This window comes from Euprymna scolopes, chromosome 18, assembly GCF_053919585.1.
Source record: "Euprymna scolopes isolate OS-2025 chromosome 18, ASM5391958v1, whole genome shotgun sequence".
Classification (NCBI taxonomy): Eukaryota; Metazoa; Mollusca; class Cephalopoda; order Sepiida; family Sepiolidae; genus Euprymna; species Euprymna scolopes.
Window position 1 is genome coordinate 111234775 of NC_136499.1, and position 21875 is coordinate 111256649.

General features: G+C 32.3%; 1 protein-coding gene across 1 annotated transcript in view; it reads left to right on the forward strand.

Moving 5' to 3' along the window:
* LOC145297763 (ventricular zone-expressed PH domain-containing protein homolog 1-like) overlaps nt 1–21875 on the forward strand; it is a 97375-nt gene that overhangs the window by 22298 nt on the left and 53202 nt on the right. The window contains 1 exon segment of the mRNA XM_080144006.1: nt 18004–18213. Within this exon segment, the coding sequence (XP_080000132.1) occupies nt 18005–18213 (209 nt within the window). The 5' untranslated portion in view covers nt 18004.

Here is a 21875-nt window from a genome sequence, read left to right on the forward strand (position 1 = left end):
TAGCATTAAAGTAAGGCAGATGTATCTTTTAATTTATATATATATATATTTTTAATTATACATGTTTCTGAATCTATTTATCTTTTACCGTTTTCTTCCTTATTTCAAACTATCTTTATCTTATACCAAGTAACCTGAAATTTCCTACTTTAAGCTTCTGGTTTTCACCTCCCCTTTACCTAGCCCTCCACTCTCTCTAAACCCTTCTTCTCTGCCCTGTTTAATTCCCTCCTCTGCTTTGACCCTATTAACTTTCTCTCCCTGTTTACTTGTAAGTTTTATTCTTTCGCTTTTCCAATTTACATTGGCCATGTAAGGTTATTTTGCCAACTGTCCTATTTCAAATCTAGTTCTCTACTTTTAAACTCTCTTCTATTTGAACCCTATATATATTTTTTTTAAAAAGAGTTCATATGCCTCTCTGCACAAGAACTATTATTTCCATGGATTGGATTTTACTTCCGCATTTCACTACAGGATTTTTCTACATGGAATTTTCAATTCCTTCTTAACCTTAGATATTGTTTTAAAGAGATTCTAAAGGATATCTTATGGAACTCTTTTTGGACTCGCTAATTGCTCCAATTATTGTGAACTTTTGGATATCACTGGATATTTACAACCATATATATTGGATTTTGTTGAGTATTCGTTTTCATTTTATCTATAATGTTCTTTCAATTTTTTTCTTGAATTTTTTTTCGAAAATTGAGCTAACCAGCAAAAATAAATACTTATATATGCTTACCTTTTAGTAACTTTTTTCCTCTAAGGAGAAGAGCCTTTCTCCGACCTTTCATCTTTATTTTGTAAATTTTAATTCTACAATATCTCGATTTTTTTTTTCTATCTATCTATCTTACATAAGCATTTATGTCGTTATACATTCATGAGTATGTTTCAGTCAGCCAGTTACGAGTAACTGGAGACCTCTTCAAGTGATATTGCTTACACAAAAATAAAGCCTATGAGCAATATCGCCTGAAGAGATCTCCGGTTACTTGTAACTGGCTAACAAAAACATACTCCTGAATGAATGTTTAGCAACATATAGATGCTTATGTAAAATTAAAATAAGTATATCTTGCCTTGCTTTGATATTGAGCACTTTCGTATGAACTTCATTGGTTGTTTCACCTCTGGAAAATATTAACCTGGAATAATATATATATATTATTCCAGGTTAATATAATGCTCCCTATCTTGGGTTGAGCATATTAGGAAGTGATATACAAACTGCCATTAGCATATTAAGTGACGCTCTTTATGTAAACAAATCAAGCAGAGGCATTTGGACGATGTCAAAACATCGTTTATTCATTACCCACACAGCAGCAGCCATATAGCATAATAGTGAGAAGCCTAGACTGTCATTTGGGCAGTTGGGTTTTGATCCTGGTTTGAGGCAGTTGCCTGTCTAGCCACACTGAGCTGTGAAACAGCGAAACAGTACTGTATGTGAATGTATATGTATATATATATATATTATATATGTATAACATTGTAAAAATAACAGGTTCTATTTAATCACACCCTTTTTATTTTGATTTTTCTATTAATTTTTTTTGTTTTTTGTGTGCAAAATTTTGTTCTAAGCATATAGGTCATTTATAATTGACTATTAATCTTTGTGTAAAATGATTTATAATTATGAAGACATTGTATTTAATTTTTTTTTTAAAAAGAAACTGAAAAAGAAAAGCCCCTCATTTTTAGCCCGGGTTATGCTCAGCAACTTATAAATAATTTTGTTTTATTTGCAAGGCTTTTCACTGTGTCTGGTGCTTTTTTGTGTGAGTATTTTGCTACGTGGATTCAGATTAACACGGGACACTGAAATAATAAAACGTTAAGTAGCTTTAATTTTGAAATAAAAGCAAAACTGTGATGGTCCAGTAGGACACTTGGCATGAAGGAATTATTCTTTGTAATTGAAACTCTTTATGACAAGGCTCAACAGCTGGCATTGCTACTATGGTAAAAGATAAGTACCTACTTATTATTTTGGGTGCTCACAGGCCTCCGTTATAGAAATGGAAGATGTAAATAGGGACAAATTTTTTTTTCTGTAGATAGTTCGAAAGTTGCGACAGAATTCCGACAATGGATCAAATTTCCAGGGTATGCATCAGAAGTTAGTGACTGGACTTTGGTAGGTTGAATAACAAAGAAGCTTAGAGGATAGCGGAAATTAGAGAGTAGTGAGTGAATAAACAGTGTTCACATTAGATAGATCTGCCGATGCTTAATAATAAGGTTAAACTGTATTGTGACACAAAAATAGGAAAATGCAATAATTGTATAACGTTGATATCCGATTCTGTCGGGGGCACAAATAATGCCTCTGGCCTGTTGGATCAGGTGTTAACCGTAAATTGTCTTGAATGATCTCGTAAAAATGTGACTGAGCACTTAAGAGACAAAATAGGCTGAAATTGTCTTGAATAATATTGTCAAAAATGGGCTGAACCGTTAGGAGACAAAAAGGGGCCGTGGACTAAATAAAATAGTGTTCTCTCAAATAATCTCATTAAAAGTACATGAGCAATAAAGAGATAAATGAGACGTAGGAACAATGTTATGATAACTACTTTAGTCAAGGGTTTCAAAGAAGTTTTAACCAAAAGAAAACTATTTGGGCAGTTGGCGTGAAAATCTATCAATGATCAAGGAGAGATATAAATGTTATAACTGAAAGGATAATGAGAAAATCGAGGATAGATATCAGTGAATAAGAAAAAAACTGCACAAAAAATTACACACAAAAATATATATGTATAAATGTATCTTAAAACACAATTAATAATGTGTTATGAAGACTGTTAAGAAGCAATAAACTGATTTTATTTCTAAAATAAAAAATATCCCGTTTCAATTTACAGACTCAGGACCAACTAATATTAAAAGGCTATGCAAATTCTGATTTGGTTTTACAATGATTTGACTGTCTTTTAAAAAAACATTTTTTTACATTTGAAAGTGTATTCTTGCACAACCAAGTTGAAACACTTCAACACTGCTTCAGTGAAATTTCCGATATCCCCTCCCCTCAAATCCTCGCTATTTAAACAGTTCACTGAGTTTTTTTGTTTTTGTTTTCAGCTTATTAAAACCTTTAAATATTTGGAAAAGTACTTTAGAATTTCTTTATTTTTACAAATGAAAGAAAATAAAGAACAAATAACAAAGGAATTTGTGACAAAAAAAAAATATAAAATGGAAATATCAAACAGATTATATACTGAGCCATTTTTATTTGGATTGAATTTGTTTTTTTTTTTTTTTGTGAAATTTTGAGTTTTCTTTTCTTGTATTACCTCAGGCAGGTTTTATAAAAATTATTAATACAAAATTGATTTTTTAACAAATTAAATATTATGAAAATTCCCAGGATATATTAAACACTGTCGATAAACGAAAGCTAAATGATTATTAGGTTATGTTGAGAAGAGATTTAGTATTAATTTGGTAGATTATGAAATTCATGACATATATAATTAAAACTTTAACTATTATAATTAAAATCCGAAAATAAAAACTTAATATATACATGCATTTCAGAAAACCATTTAATAAAACTACTGAAGCAAAACTTTATCTATATAATTATAAAACTCAAATGACCTTGTAACTGGCGTTGTAACCCAACTTACGACTTCCGGTTGCCTATGCGTACATAAACATAAACCCATAACAGTGTAAACAAATGGGTAAATCGCTGTTGTAAAATGCTCTTATGGTTGTCAACCAGTTAAAGTAGATTTATTTGTAAGAAAATTGCATTAAAATAACTTAAACGTAATATGGAAATGAACGATGTAAAAAACAAAACAAAAAGCAGAAAGTATTAACAATTGTTTATTTGGATAATTTAAATGCAAAAAAAAAAAATTGGGACGCTGAAAATGTACACAGTAAAACAGTACGTTTTATTGTTGTGTTGATTATTTATTTATAACGCAAATTAAAAAAAAACACATTTTCAGAGTTATTTATTTATGTTTGTAGTGTAAATCCGAAAACATTTTTTTTTTTAAATTACATTTTATTTTCATTCTCTATTCAAAAAGCCATTCTTAACATGGGGAGAGTGTTTTTTTTTTGTTTTTTTTAACTATTCTGTACTTTCAACTAACAATTTCATTTAAGAAAAGATATATCAAAATTTGAATTTAACTTTAAGTATTATGGTATCTGTTCAGTGCACATGTACCTATAAGTATGGCAAACCACTTATAATTCAATGGCTGTAAGTTTTTTTTTTTTTTTTTTTTACAAAAATAAACAATTTTAAACAGAACGACTCATATAAATCTATCTATATTCTTTTTTCATTTTAATACACTTTCCTAGAAATGTTTCTGTTATGTCACAAAAAACTTTTCTTTACATCACAAGTGTCATGCTCGTACATTAATTCCATAGCTAATATAACATAATGACCCAACGGGTCATCGGTAGTCTAGTATATTATTAAACATCTATTGAACATATCTGCAACTAGTTCAAGGACAAAACAATGTTATAATAAAGGAACTAAATAAAACGTTTTTTTTGTTTTTTTTCGATGAGGAGAACAGACAAAAAATAAACATCATATATACATTTCATGATCATACGAGATGCGTTCAATAAGTTTCCAGATGCTAGTATATATATATAATTTAAGATATCGCTAGGAGATCAATTAATACAAAGTTTATTTTTTAGAGTTGAGTAGAGCTTTAATATTAATTTGGTAGATTATGAAATTCATGACATAAATAATTAAAACTTTAACTATTATAATTAAAATCCAAAAATAAAATCTTAATATGTACACGCATTTCAGAAAATAATTTAATAAAACTACTAATGAAGTACAACTTTAATAATTATTAAACATCCATTGAATATATCTGCAACAAGTTCAAGAACAAAACACTATTATAATAAAGTAACCAAATAAAACGTATAAAAATCAACTCGACATTTTTATTTGGATTTAATTATTCATGTTTTTTGTTTGAAATTTTGAGTTTTTTTTTCTTCATGTTTTCTTGTATTACCTCAGACAGGTTTTATTAAATTCTTGTACAGGATTTTTTTTTGGGGGGGAGGGGAGGTATGTAACATAGTGTATAAAAGTGCATGGGAAAATATCACAACAGATGGCTGGCTTGCAAAGAGATTAGCAGCAGTAGCCAAAAAAAAGCACATATGAAACTCAGGAAGTGTGCAATAGGAGAAAAGTGACGTTAAAGAAATTGGATGTGTAAGGAGAAACGGTTAACCAGGCTAGATGAACATGTGGCAGCAAGAGGCTTTTTAAGTGGTGTCAAAACGGAAGAGAAATGGTAATAAAAATTTTTGTTAAAAAGAAAAAAAAATTGCTGACCCGGATTTTTCTTTTTTTATTTTTCTTTGTTCGTTTGTAATGGCCACATTACAATAATACCATTATCATTTTCTTTGTTTTACTGTCCTTCTCTTATTTCTGCCTGTCAACTCTACTTTCCATCCTGAGTGTCATAGTTCTTGCGGTAGGTGAGAACTAAATACACCCACTCCTATTTCTGCTTTAATATAGTCTGAATTAATGTGTTATACACATAGTTTAAATTCCATTACGGGTGCTGCCAGATCTGAAGATATTGGCTGAGACGAAATGCACGTAACATTGATGTTTTTTTTTATTTTTCTACTTCCTTTTGCAAAACTGAATTATATTCTCCCAAAACCCAAAACAACCTTTTTCCCCCGTCACATTTTCCATTTCTCTTTCTATCTCCCTCACTTACTAACTAGATTCCTAACTTAAAATGTACCAAACATTAATACTGTAAGCCTTTTCCCTCTCCCATTGCAAAACTCATTCATGTTCTGCAGGATAGGGAACAAAGACGATAAAATCCTCTATAAAACCACTAAACCAAACACTGCAAACTAACGATTGAAGATGCAAAGAGCTTGAAGAATAAAAACCTTCTACAAAATAACTGGATGCAACATGAATACTATTTCCAAAATAACTGGATTCGGTATTAAATAACCTGAGAAAGGGTTGATATGCCGTAAAACCAAACAACCAAGCTAAATTTCATTAAAATCAAAGATTTATACTTGAAGATTTTAGGGGGATTCCATCTCCATGGATCATATAGAGATCAGGTCAAGTAGATATTTGGCACATAGGGGGTAACATAGAAATTTGGAAACTATTTCACTGTCTTCTCTAGTAAGTTATATATATATATACTAGCATGGGTACCTGGCGTTGCCTGGGTTAATATGAAGTTCCGTTTTGAACACACGTGCTATACTAATCATTTTCATCATGGGCAACGTGGATAACCCCACAACAATTCCAAAAATAAAAGAACGGATAAAAACATGTAAATGTAATCGCCAGAAAAAAAAAGAAGTATGTGATACTCTCTCAGCCAGATATTTCGGCAGAAGGGCTACAAAGAGAAGAAACTATTCTCTGTATATTGACCACTGGAAAGAACCCTCCCCCCCCCAAAAAAAAAATTATTAAAAATAAATCATTACAACTTTTGTTTCAATAAAATGGCAGTGAATGCCCGTGCAATCGAAAAAAAAGAAAAAAAAAAAAAAAAAAAAAAAAAAAATTAGCCAAGTGGGCAGAACCCCTAAAAAAATTGATCTACCAAAAATTAATTCCAAAAACAAATGAAATTTTTCATCATATTATGTTTCTAATGTAGCCCTCCCTCCCACTATATCATTTGTCATATTTCGTTTTGTTTATGAAATTGTTTGGTGAAAGTACAGAGGGGTCTCATAAAAATTAATTAAATTTATCATTATTTTATGTTTCAAATGTAATCCCCCCCCCGTCCCTGCACCAAAAATATTTGTCATGTTTTGCCCTCCCCCATTGTTTGTCCAACTTGAAAAAATACTACAGGTGACATGTCTCATTGAACGCTTGGTTGCCAAAAAGTGGGTTCTCATTTTACGTTAAATCTATATGGAAAAGTGATCCCCCTCTCTAAAATGTTAATTTCTTTCATATTATTTATAAAGGCTGTTTAAATGTATTAGGCAAAAAAAAGTAGATCTTCCCAATGCTGAGTCACGTCGTAAAAATTTACCTTTTTTTTAATTAGAAAGTTAAGTTTGTAATTGATGAGATTAATGTGGAGAAAGAAGAAAAAAAAAAAGTGTAAATTGTGGTATTTAGAGGGGGGCAGTAGATCTTTATTTTTTATAAGTGTTAAACGATGCTTGGTCACATCCTAAAAATTTACCGATTTCTGTATAGCCATTTAAAAATGATAAAAACAAACAAATGAAATCTTTCCAGTTTTTCGTAAGTGTTTGTTTTTTTTTTATTTAAAAAAATAATAAAAGCCAAACATTTTTTTATCTACTCGGAATTATTTTTTCAAGCTAGAAATTTATCGAGATTACCAAATTTTATTTGGTGATAGTTTTTTTGTTTATGTTCCGAAGGGCAAATAACTCTAAAAAAGATTTTTAAAAAATCGATGTTGGAACAATAATTCCAAATAAATTTAATTAAATATATTATCAATTATAATTATTGTTTAAAATTTATTAAATAACAATTTTAAATAGAACACTTATAACAATTCTCTTGCTAGAAACATTAACTAAGATACCGCTATTTAATAATGTCTGTTAATTTAGTTAATATATACAAATGGTACACCGTTTCACAAATAGATTTTAATACTGAAAACGAACTCTTATATACTTTTATTCCTGTATGATATATATATATATATATATATATATATACTATTCATTCAAAAGGAGTCAACATTCAAAAGGTTATCTCATTTGCATATTACATTAAAGAAAATTTGTTTTAATAATTAGCTCTTAATTTTTAATGGAAATTAGTAATAGAATTGTGTTAAGTATTTTATTTAGACATATTATATAAAGTTTATTTATTTATTTTTAATTTAATTTACATTTACTTGAATTTAATTTTGATCATTAGTATAACTAAAATTGACTGCAATTAAAAACGGGGGTAAGTTTTTTTTTTTTTTTTTTTAATTTTTTTTTTACCTACGAGTTATTTCCCTTTAAGCCATGAGAGTTTATTTCCCTGTTTGACTTTCATAGATAAAGATTACTATGTTTATGCTTTCAAAAATCCAAAACCGTCATGAAAATGGTAACAACTTAGGATATTTGGTTTATCTTAAAAGTATTTGACAAAACCCTCCACCTGGCAATGTTTTTTACCTGGCAACGCTAGGTATGTACAGTTAGTACTTAGATAAGTATGTTTTAGTTTGAACACGGGTGGTACAGGAATATTGTGGGGCCTGTGTTAGTACTGGATGTCCACAGAATGGAAATATGCTAAAAACTCCTACAAAGGTTTTAAAGATAGACACCTTATAGCCATAACCTTATAACCACATGCATTGTGAAGGGTGGTTGCAGTTGGTTGGCTCTAAGGACCCTTTGTTACTGTTTGGTTATTAGATTGAGTCTTCTATTTTCTTCGAATTAGCTTGTATCCACTTTGATTCTGTTCCTCCATTCATGTCTGTTGTTTGATGAGGCTTTAAAGGTGTTTGGATCTATATTGACCTCACCTAGAGATTTCTTCAGCTGGTCTTTGAATCTAAGTTGCGGGTGGCCTCAGGTTTGATTTTCTGCATTTAGTTAACTGAAGAGCACTTGTTTCGTCAATTTAGTCTTTTCCATGCGAGCCGCATGGCCAGACCATCTCAGTCTGTGTTTCATGATCAAGGCCTCAATGCTGGTGACGTTGGCTCTCTCGAGGACAGTTATGTTGGACACATAATCGTCCTACTTAATCCACATGATGGCGCACAGTTTTTTCTGGTGGAATTGTTTGAGTTTTTTAAGGACTTTACTGTAGACGTTCCAAGTCTCACGCGCAGAGACAACTATGGATATGTCGAATAGAAGATCTTTATAAGCATGTCAACAATACACAAAAGATAATGGATAAAACCGTGGAATTTTCACGGATCGCCCTAGATTGTATGATGTTCAACAAAGCATCTATCGAAGAAGAGTTGGTTTTGAAGAAAAAAGATTTTGGAAATTTGTAACTCTATATCTGACCCGTTCTGGTGGATGACGATAAACATTACTGTATGGGTGTGTCAGATTCTTGTTCTCTCTGGGGGGTGAGGATTTACAATGGTCACCATTCAGAGCTGTTAACAGATGACCTATTTAACTGGTAATGCTTGACTTGTTACCATTTAGTTATCTAAAGCTGATTGATATTGAGTAAACAAAACGGATCTCATTTATTGGACACGAGTGTGGGTGCCCGGCATTGCCCGGGTGTTTGGAGGTGTGTGTTGAGCTAAAAAAAAAAAGTTGTAGTAGGCAGACAGGTTCGAACCTGTATTGCAAAGGAGGAAAAGAACGTGAAAAAAAAAAAAAAAATGAATTCAATGAGTTGGTAATTAAATTTTGCCTGGGATATTGGCACAAGGACAAAAAAAAAAAAATTAAAATAAAATAGAGAGAGAGGTGGGATCGAACTCGAGAACGTAGGGTAAGTAGTCTTCCTTGCTAACCATTAGGCCAAAGAGGATAGTGAATTCGATGAGTTGGTAATTCACTTAAGAATCATAGGAGTTGCCACGCATGTGCAGAAATAAACGTTGCTTTTAAACCTGGCCGGGGGCCAGTTAAACTTCCCGCTTTCTGTCACCGTATTTATTTGCTTCCCCATGAAAGCAAATTAGACGCAAAGTCGTTTTTAATGTGGGAGTAAAGCAGCTCCCCAAAAAAGGAGGCACTCTGGCAGTATCCCCCACCCCCCTAAATAGTAATTGTCTCAGTATGAAGGGTTTCTCCTACATTGACCGAGAACCAATTAACTTAAGTGAAGAAACAATCCTGGCCTGAAGGCCAAGAAATGCTTTGCCGCTTTTTTGAACAGTTTCGTTTTGTGTGCAAAAACCAAACAAATACCCAAGATGACGCCACTGTGGGAATTTTGTTTAACTCGATCCAAAAAAAAAAAAGAAAGGATGTCCATTTGTGAATGTGAGATATTACAATCTGGGAAGTATGCGAAAACTTCTCGCGGAATCTGACGCAAGAACTCCGATGCAAAAAACCTTTGGCGGACATACATAAATGCTCGCGCCCATTTCGCCTGTTATATATTAGACTCCTATGTAATAAAAAAAAAAAAAGCGTAATCATCCCTCCCGGAGGTAATTTTCCAAGGATTCGGCCATTGCTTTGTATATGAGTATTTTTGTTTTGCCTACTTTTTTCTGTTGGTCTATGATATTTGTTCAGCTCTAGGAGGTTCACTTTCTAAGGACTTTCCCTCTTGCTTTTGGAAGGAGTTAGTTTATAGCTAACTGCCTCATCAGGCAATGCAGATAGGGCTGCTAAGGCATCACCTCTTGTTCACTGATCTAGTCTCCCCACCTTCCAACCTTATGCTACATCTTCCACACGGGGCAGGAAATATGCTCACAAGTGGAACCACGTGAAGGTTGTCATCGTCCATAGTTTAAATGGTTTCATTACTCTGACAAGATTTGCTGACAGTATCATTTCATCATTTTGTTTAATCTCGGTAGAGCATGCCTTGACTGGCTTGATAAAATTTCTTAATATAACCCCAATTTGGGTGCGGTTACAATTACAACTTTATAAATTAATGCACAGATTTCATGAAATAAGATTTCTTTGTGTTTTTTTTTTTTTTTTTTTTTTTTGCAATTGATATCAAAATCTCAGCTTGTTGAAGCTACGCCCGTGTCTTCCTTTTTACAAAAAGGAATTTGTTTGTATCATGAATTAACCCATTAGTGACCTGGAATTATATATATATATATATATATATATATATATATATATATATATATATATATATATATATATAGTTTGTTGCTACACAGTCATGAGCATGTTTCGGTCTACTAGTATTTACTAACTAGAGACCTCATCAGGCAACAACCCTTATTTTCGAAAACAGGATTCTAAATGAAGAGTGAAAATCTATCTTCGGCAAAATAAGGCTTTTTTTCTTTTTTTTTTATCATGAGTGTGAAGAAGAGGGTTGAATTGGGTGCGAATTTATTAGTTTATTCATTCTGGTATCTGTTTATTTACTTATTTATCAGTGACTTTATTCATTTTCGTGTTGGTGTTAGGGGTTAGAGTTTGTGGGTTGAGGGGATTAGGTTCTAAATTTAGGGCTATACAGATGTTATCTTTAACAAGTGAGAAGTTCGTTGGTCCATGTCTGAGACCTTCAAGGGTCAGTGTGTCATAAAATTATCTCTTTTTAAAAGTTTATGTCAATTTAATATGCTTATATCTGAGAAGAGGTTAGGAATTTACTAGGGTCTGTTGAATGTTGTCTGGACTTCCAGTGAACGTTTGAAGAGAAGGAAGGGGGGAAGGAAGGTGGTAGGGGGAGATGGAATGGGGAAGAAGGAAGAGGGACTGTGTAGCAACAAACTACTGCTTATGTAAAGACAAATGTAACCTGCTCTACTTCTGTATTGAGCACTCTTGTATGAACCTCGTTATATTTCACTGGTTACCCTACCTTTCTTTGGAAAATAGCAACCTCTCAAATTATATATATATATATATATATATATATATATATATATATATATATATATAAAATTATTTTTTACTATAATAATTAAATACCTACAGACACAACTTTTTCATCCTTTCGGGATTCTTCAGTGCAGGGTGTCACGATTAACACCAGCCGAACGATTCGAACCCCACACCATGAGACATCTCTGGCTTGATTAGCGGAGACTGTATCCATTCGGTTACCATTAACCGCGTGAAATAGTGTTGAATTTTAAACATTTTTTAAATGTTCATTACGTCAGTCAGAGAGTGATCCTATCGTTATACGATGATCTATGCATAATAGCTAAATTGACCGACTTTAATTCAGCAGAAAGTGCTCAACGATAAGAAATGAATTTCTTAAAGGGGCTGTCATAATTATTTTTTTACTATAATAATTAAATACCTACAGGCACTAGTGTTTCATCCTTTCGGGATTCTTCAGTGCAGGGTGTCACGATTAACACCAGCCTATATAGATATATAGATGTTGTTTGTTTTTGCGATACGTTTTGAATTAATTCAATTATTTACGAAAGTGCATTTTTACCTAAATGCGAGTTGGCAATAATTTTCCCTTTAACCAATTTGGTACCCTCACAACTAACTCGCATTTAGGTAAAAATGCACTTTTGTAAATAATTGAATTCATTCAAAACGTATTGCAAAAACAAAAACATCTAAGTAAATTGCGAAATATCCAAACAGTTGCACGAGATGGATGAGCGGTAAGGAGTTTAGGCTCATTACCGTGGGGTCCCGATTTCGAATTTCGCTAGATTCAGCAACTCTAATGAGTCGTAGAAGATGAAACACGTGTCAGTGGATAATTATATTTTAAATATATATATATATATATATATATATATATATATATATCTGGGGAAATATTCTTTATTCACTTATATTTCTCTTTTCATATATACCAATCCTTATTAAAGAAGCTCAATGTAATTACAGAGCATATAATGAATAAATGACAAAAGTCTATATGCCAAATTTCATGATGTTGACCATCTTACAATTTATTTCTTTAATTCAGTTGATACTTACAATTCTTGACAATATCTGTTTTGTAGCACAAAATCAATCAGTGAATCTATTTTGCCCTTAACTCATCAGAAGAAATAGCAACAATCAATTCACCAACAGGAAATAAAATGCGTTTTGACATGATTAAAAAAAAAATCCGAAAAATGGAAGAGAAGCTGCAAATACCTTATAGTTTTCTTACATTACACCATTTGAAAGTGATTGATGTTGTGATACGAAACAGATATTGTCTAGAATTGTAAGTGTCAACTGGATTAAAGGAATAAATTGTAAGATGGTCAACATTATGAAATTTGGAATATAGACTTTTGTCATTCATTTATTATCTAATATATATATATAATAGATATGTCATTAGGGTAAGGGGATTGCCTGGTCATGCAATATGCTTAAATATATTTTTATTCATGCAGATTCGTCTTTATTATTACAGAACCTTGAATATTATATTGTACCTAATGCATAGTAGTCATTTTAAAAATTAAAAAAAAATTGACTTTGGTGCCATCAGCTAGAATTTAAACCAAAATCGTTAGTGCTTCAGCCGTGTTCCCTACTGTTTTGAGCTATGGATAAGAAAGATTTAAAATTAAACCATTTCTAGCTGTGAATGAATTTGCGCATGCACAAAACTAATAGAAATATGCTGGCAAGTTGAAATTAACATTTTTGCATTTCAACTTGCTGACATACACATTATTTATCCATCCAAACAAAGATTTTACTTTTTATAAGTAGGCCTATGACGATAGAATATTCTTTTCATGGTGTTGACTCTGGAGTTTATATCCGACACAGTAAAACACAATTAATCAACCTGAGAATCAAAACAAGGAAAAGAATATGCTGTTGTCATAGCCTTACTTATGACCAAGGGAAATAAAATGATAAAATTGATCAAATTATTCCAACTACTGTTCTCATCTTGAGTGTTGTTTTCGCAACGTTTTGGCAGTTTTATCCTTAAAAAGATATTTAAATAGTTATGTCTCTTCCCAAAATAAACTAGAAACGAACATTTTGCATTTCAACTTGCTGATATACACGTTATTCATCCATCCAAAGATTTTACAAGTAGGGCTATGACAACAGAATATTCATTTCATTGTGTTTACTCTCGAGTATATATCTGACACAGGCACAGTTAATCAACCGAGAACTACATCACTCTATATAAAAACATAGATATCAACAGATACACACTCGAGAGTCAATATAATAAAAAGAATATGCTGTTGTCATAGCCCTAGTTATAAACCATCCTTAGTGTATGATTACTATTTTTTGTTGATTTCAGTGTTATGTGACTAGTAGTTTAAGAGTTTATTGGTTAAATATTTTCGTACACACACACACACACACACACACACACACATCTATTGTTATATTTATGGGTCTAATATAACACACGATGCAAATATTCTCAGAATTTTTTGCGGATTTGATTTTTTTATTTTCTTTTTAAAATTAAAAAGTTCTTACTTTTCTGAAGAGTCAATGCTGGAAATATTCATAATTAACATCATAATTATGTGATTGTTTCTGTGCTACGAAACAGATATTGTCAGAGTTGAATGCTTTGATATATTGAAATAAATAAATGGTAAGATGAATAACATCTTGGAATTTGGAATATAGCTGTTTTGTCATCTAAAGTGAGAATATGTGTGTGTGTGTGTGTGTGAGAGGACATTTCTCAACCTATATCCTCAACAAATTTTTGATTTACATACTTGAAATTTGGTATATAGGATATTCAAACATGTGGAAAACTTTTTTTTATTAGTTTTCATCTGGAAAAAAGTTGCTAAAGGGTAAAAATGGAAAAATTGATACTTGAAGGTCATCGGGTCTTTATCTGTTTCTTAACTGTTTCATGACTGCCCATGCACGAATCGTTCATATTGTTAAGAATAAGTAGGTTTAGAAACACTTTTTTAAAGATCGTGTCAAGCTGGCCTAATTGTTATTGAATTTGACTTCCTGTTGTTAGGTTTTGGTTTCGATCTCAGCTCGAGTATTTGTTTTTTTACTTAGAAGTTTCAAAAAAATATAATACTCGCATGCATCTCTCAATTTCTCTTTTTTTTTTAAATTTTTTATTTTAAGAAATTTTATGTTATGTTTAATACTGAACAATACTGGAGATATATCTTTTAATATATATATATATATATATATATATATATATATATTCAAAATGGTGTAAATGTTAGCAAACTATAAGGTATTTGCAGCTTCTCTTCCAATTTCCGGATTTTTTAATCATGTCTAAACGCATATTATTTCCCTTTGGTGAATTGATTGTTGCTATTTCTTCTGATGAGTTAAGGGCAAAATAGATTCACTGATTGATAAAATAATTTAGTGATTGTGTTATGATTAGTGATTTTGTGCTATGAAACAGATACTGTCAAGAATTGTAAATGTCATCTGAATTATCGAAATAAATTGTAAGATGGTCAACATCATGAACTTTGGAATATAGACTTTGTCATTTATTCATTATATGCTCTGTAATTATATCAAGCTTCTTAAATAAGGATTGGTATATATATATAAAAAAGAAATATAAACGAATAAAGAATATTTCAACGAATATATATATATATATATATGGAAACATTTCAAATGAACTACGAAAATGCTATTTTTATATCTCCAACACGTTTTGAATATATTATAAGCATTTTAAATAATTTCTGAAGAGGACGCTTCACAGAACGTCTGAAACGCGTTAAAAACGATTTCAATGATTTAAAAACATTATTACAATGATCTAAACATAATTCTCAATGAAAAACCAAGACACAGAATAATAAAATAATGTTAAAAAATACATTGTTGCTGACCACTCCCTTATTTAAATATATATATATATATATATATATATATATATATATATATAAGACGAATAAGATAAAGGCCCCAATTTTTCCGCTTCCTTGAGGACTTCTGAGAAATTTTAATTTTATTTTCTGACTGCGATATTCATTTGAGATTTATTTGGAGTCCTGACGAGACCTGAAAAATGTTGATCGATCCGCGTAGATTCTTAATTATGTTTAAGTTCAAAATGGCGTAATGGCGCAAATAATAAGGTAATTGCAGCTTCTCCTCTAATTTTGTGATACAAAACAGATACTGTCAAGTATTGTAAATGTCAACTGAATAAAAATTATAAATTGTGAGATGGTCAACATCATGAAATTTGGAATATAGACTTTTGTCATTTATTCATTATATGCTCTGTAATTACATTGAGCTTTTTAAATGAATTTATAAGTGAATAGAGAATATTTCCACAGAAATATATTTTTTTCACTGTTGTTCAGCTGAATTCTCTTTCTAGTTGTACATTTTCTAATGGCGAGTTAGCTAATGCAAGTGCTAAGTTCGCGATATGTTAAAATTAGTTTATTGGGTTTTCAGATTTTGTACAGCTAGGTTTCTTTTCCGTTATTTACACTTTTTATTATTCTTTATTCCTACATAATTCCATATGTCGACGAACACTTACTTTAAGAGTAATGTTTTAACAGTACTTATACCTATTATTTATTTATATATGTATATTATTTTTTATTTCTTTATATATTAGTGAAATTGTAAATGGATTGTGTCTACATTTAGTTATTGGTAAAGTAGTAATTTCCACTTGAGAACCATAAATTTAACAGCTGTCTTTTGAAGCAGCTACATGGTAAACAGCTGATGATCCTAATTTTCTATTTAGCAATTTAATTTAAGTTTAAGTTGATTTTTTTTTAGACTGTCATATAGTTGAATTCCCTTTCGTGATTGTAAATTGATTAGCTATGAGTTGGCTTACGCTAGTGCTAAGTTTGCAATATGTTGACTTTGAATTTAGTTATACGAAGATCGTCCCAGAAGTAAAGCCTCCTATTTTTTTTAACCCAAAAAGTTAAAGAGATACATTAAAACGAGCTACGTTTTGTGCTCCTGAGTGAAATTTTCTAAATAGTCATCACCACTCTCAATGCACTTTTGCCAGTGATGAACGATGGTGCATGGACCTCCAGAGCATGATTTGTTATCCTAGGATCGTTTTAAAAGTACCCCCCCCTTTTTTTCTGCTAAAAAAGTTAAAGAGCTATAGAGACGGGACTGATACCATTAAAACGAGCAACCTTTTGTGCTCCAGAATTTATTTTTCTACATAGTCACCGCCATTCTCAATTCACTTTTGCACTTTTGCCAGGAATTCAGTGATGCATTTCTGCTTCTGATGCATGTCTGACATGGGTTGCTTTCTTAGTCTTACACTGTCAACATCTGCAATATCTGCAACAGAGAGATGAAACTTTCAAATCATGAATGCCTAAGTCCAGTCATCATAACAATGCAATTTGCAATACCCTTTGATCCGTTCAAGCAGAATAATAAAAAAAAAAAGGTTGAGCAAAAATTACCCACTGGTGAATATCAGCAAAATTTACTTCCCCCTTGGCGAATTTCAGCAACATTTATTCCCCATCGTATATCAGCAAAATCTATCCCCTGATATATTTCAGCAAAACCTATCCCCCGTCGTGCTTCTGAAAAATCTATCCCCCTGTCGTGTTTCAGCAAAATCTATTCCCCTGTCGTGTTTCAGCAAAATCTATTCCCCCGTCGTGTTTCTGCAAATTGTACCCACATACCAAATTACAGCAAATTGTACCCACATACCAAATTACAGCAAATTGTACCCACATACCAAATTACAGCAAATTGTTCCCACATACCAAATTACAGCAAATTGTACCCACATACCAAATTACAGCAAATTGTACCCACATACCAAATTACAGCAAATTATATCCACATACCAAATTACAGCAAATTGTATCCACATACCAAATTACAGCAAATTGTATCCACATACCAAATTACAGCAAATTGTATCCACATACCAAATTACAGCAAATTATATCCACATACCAAATTACAGCAAATTGTATCCACATACCAAATTACAGCAAATTGTATCCACATACCAAATTACAGCAAATTGTACCCACATACCAAATTACAGCAAATTGTACCCACATACCAAATTACAGCAAATTGTACCCACATACCAAATTACAGCAAATTGTACCCACATCCCAAATTACAGCAAATTGTACCCACATATCAATTTACAAAAAATCGTATTCACATACCAAGTTATAGCAAAATTTAAAGTAAGTTTCTTTGTTTTGTTTTTGTAAGAAGGGTAATATTTTCTAGAATTTTCACCAATGGACAAATCCATTGGTGAAAATTGTTTTCCTAGCGATTCCAGATTTTTGGAAAAATTGTCCAGCACCTAATAACTTCCTACTTTTTCTTTTTTGTCTTCAGGATGCAAGAATTATTTGCTGTGGTGCTCAACGAGAAGGATCTCTCAAAGGCTGGAGAGCTCTTTTCCCTAGAAGACAGAGACATTGAACCAGACCTAACAGAAGTGTTGGAGCAGATTGGTCAGATTGTGGACACAAAAGATTATGTGACCAGCAGCAATGACCAGAGCGTGGTGGAGATTTGCGTCACTCGGGTGCTTTCGGCCATCAGGTGAAAGGATTTTAGTTGACCTTCCCCTTATTCCCGCCTTTGTCTCCTCTCACACAGGAACATTTACAAATCATCAACAGTATCACATTGTGTCATATGTTTAAAGAATTCTAAAACCTATCGTGGATCATTTTACATTTCTAAAGACTTTTGGTGTGCATCTTGAAGAGATTCAGTTGGAAATTTTAGTAATTAGTGTTTAGAGTAGTTATCACAAACCAGCCTAGAGTTTAGAGTGCGAAACCTGGTAAATAGAGTGAAATTTCTTTCGATATAGGATGAAAGAAACTAAATACAAAGACATAAGGAAGATGCAGATGAACTAAACAGTTTCCTTTAATAATTACATGAAACCTTACCAACCATCAATAGCTATGGCTAGAGATATTTTACCTGAGAGCACTTCGTTCAAGCTCCTTGGCTTAACGTTCACAAGAAACACGAGTTGGAATAGATACATTGAGATCATTGCTAAGGCTGCTGCAAAGAAGGTAGATACCCCCGACAAACCTGATAAGCATCAAAGTCCCACCCCTACACAGTTGAGATCCCTAGATGTAAGAATGCCTTTTACTCTAATAGTTTCTTCCCCAGAACTGCTGGACTTTGGAATTCTCTTCCGGTTTCCTGCTTCACCAACTGTACTGACATGCAGAAGTTCAAGTGTAATGTGAACAGACATCTTGCTGCTAAACTCCCTACATAGTACCCCTGCAACTTGGGTCCTTGATAGTAGCCCCCTACATCAAAGTGGCAATGTGCCTTGTTTGGGGTGAAAATGTAGTAAAAAAAACAAACAAAAAAAAAACAGATTCCACCTTCGAGATATATATATATATAGACTGTGGTTCCCATGAAACTAAAATTCTTAGAACGCCGCTAGGGGCCTCGAAGGATTCCAATTGAACCTTGCATCTTGAAAATAAATTTTCGACTCCTTACAATGTTTATATAATTTTAATTATATAAAAGCTCTACACACATATTGAGCACTTTAAAAAATTTTTTTTTTTTTTAGTTCATGTAAACAGTATACCAGAACTTAATTAATCAATTAATATATATGAGGTGCCTTCAATAAGTTTCCAGACTTTGTTTGTATGGTCACTTTTATTGAGAGTACACATTTGAAACTCTAGTCCTTTTCGAAGTATTCTCCTCCGGCTGCAATACACAACCTCTTTCATCTCCCCGGTTGTCTCATAACTGGGCGTGACCATTACTCCTGATCGTACATGGAACACGTACATCAAATCTGTTGCCAAGGCCACTGGAAAAATGGTGAGATCTTTCTATCGATCCGGTAGATATCTCACTGTTGATGCAATTCTCTATCTATATAAGAGCCACGTACGTCCAAGGATGGAATACTGTTGCCACATCTGGGCAGGAGCTGCTAGAAAGGACTTGTCCTGCCTTGATAGAGTTCAAAATAGACTTCGTAACCTCGTAGGAGATGTCTTTTTCTCTTCCCTGCAACCTCTATCTCACAGAAGAGATGTTGCGAATTTGTTTCTGATGTATCGTTATTTTCATGGAAAGTGTTCGACTGAGCTTCAGTCTATGGTCCCCCCTCGCCAAACTTTCACAAGAAATACTCTTCTAGCTAAAAACACTATCAATAATTCCCCCCACTCTTTATCTGTGCCTAAACCTAAACGAAGATTCCATGAGCAAAGCTTCTTTCTTAGAACTGCACGCCTGTGGAATTGTCTTCCATTTTCCGGCTGACTACAATATGGTTGTGTTCAAGTCTAATGTAAATAAGTTCTTGATGAGCCGTTCCATATAAGTTATCAAATTTACTGAATTTTCATTACTAATGATTACTATATTGTCCAATTTCTACTGTACACTCTTTAACCCTTATCCTTGAGTGGCCTCTTGGCCTTGATAATGTGGTGATGCCTGTGTAAAAAAAAAAGAAATAAATTAAAAAAATAATAACAATAGCATCTAAAGTTTTTCATGAGCTTAGGGAATAACCAAACGTCACAGGGAGCAGGAACTGTCTTGATGCGCATCTAGGTCAAATAGTCTGGTCTTCTCTCAGATCCTTCAGACAAACTTCGCACAACTCTTCCATATCTTCAGTTCCTCATAAATAATTGTATATATAGTTCCCAAATTGATATGAAGTTCTTTATTTGGCCAATCAACTCTGGTGTTCTGACTTCCTTACTCCTTCCTCACCTCTCATCATCCTTCACAAACTCCCTGCTTTCCTTGAATCTCTTATGCCACTCAAAAAACAGGTGTTCAATTCATGCAGGATGGTCCAGAAGAATTCCATACATTTCTGTGGCATTTTTTTTCTAAGTTTAAAACAGAATTTTATTGCATATCATTCTTCTTTTGAAATTCACCAGCTGTGACAATCAGGTTTTGGTAGGGTATATTCCAATTCCTGCTGTAGCTGTTAATTTAAATCTGAAATCATAAAAATTGGTTAGTCATCTCATAAGATGTATAGCAATAACATGCTGAATTTTCAGAAGTCTATGAAAATTTTAAATGCTTGTACAAAAAAAGGCTTTAAACTGACTGAAGGCACCTTGTGTGTGTGTGTGTGTGTGTGTGTGTGTAGAAATATATATATATATATATATATATATATATATATATATATATATATATATATATATGCAACCTTTGAGACAGTTGATTGAAAATTCCTTGGGATGACTAAAAGTCATAAATCACTTACCCGCCAGTCGAAAAAATTTCTTTAAATAAAGAAACGGGTGGGTGGGGGAACTCATTTATTTTACGAGGTAACTTAGAATGACATATGTCTCATCATTTGTGAATTCTTTCATCTCTAGCTGTGAGACTGTTGGAATATCATATTGAAAAAAGAGTGGTCACGCTAAAGGTCAACAAGAGGTGAAATTTACACATTCCGCATGTAGTCAAAATGTCACCTTCATTTAGCTCTCTGATTTTGAAATTCATTTGAAAAAAAAATTCTTCGACGCTACAACTACATACACTTCATGCTTACAAAAGTAAAGACGAACATTTGAAAGTGGAAAAAAAACGCATCTTGAATTTCTTGAATTGTTGTAAAATTATTTATTATTATTGACTGAAACAAAGACATAAAGTTAGACGAGTAAAAATATTTTGGGGCGAGTAAATTTTCCCTTACACTCGACCGGCGGGCGAGTGATTTTTTTCAAATCTCAAAGGCATATATATATATATATATATATATATATATATAGCAACTTGTCATGATTCTGTTCTTAAATAAGGATACGAAAATTAGATGATATATTAATATTTAAATGGGATTTTCCGTAACCACAACAAAGGTAGATGCTTCTCGGATGCCTTTCTATCTAGGGATTTCCCTTCCTTCCTTCTCTCCAAAAAATGCTCCTTTGCCAAAAGTGTGCTTATTCATAAAGTTTGAAGAAATGCTGGTTTTTTAAAATTTTCAAACGACATAATGCTTGAAATTGTTGAACTGGACATGGAAACAATTGTAACGTAAATTGAAATACACTTTTTGTTGCCATCAACACCTTGTTTTGAAGTCTTGTTTTTGCTTACACAGTATATATATAATATATATATGGCATAACCGCGTTGACACACCGGTTCTCGTCAGATCACCAAAGTTAAGCAACGTTTAGCATGGTTAGTATCAGATGGTT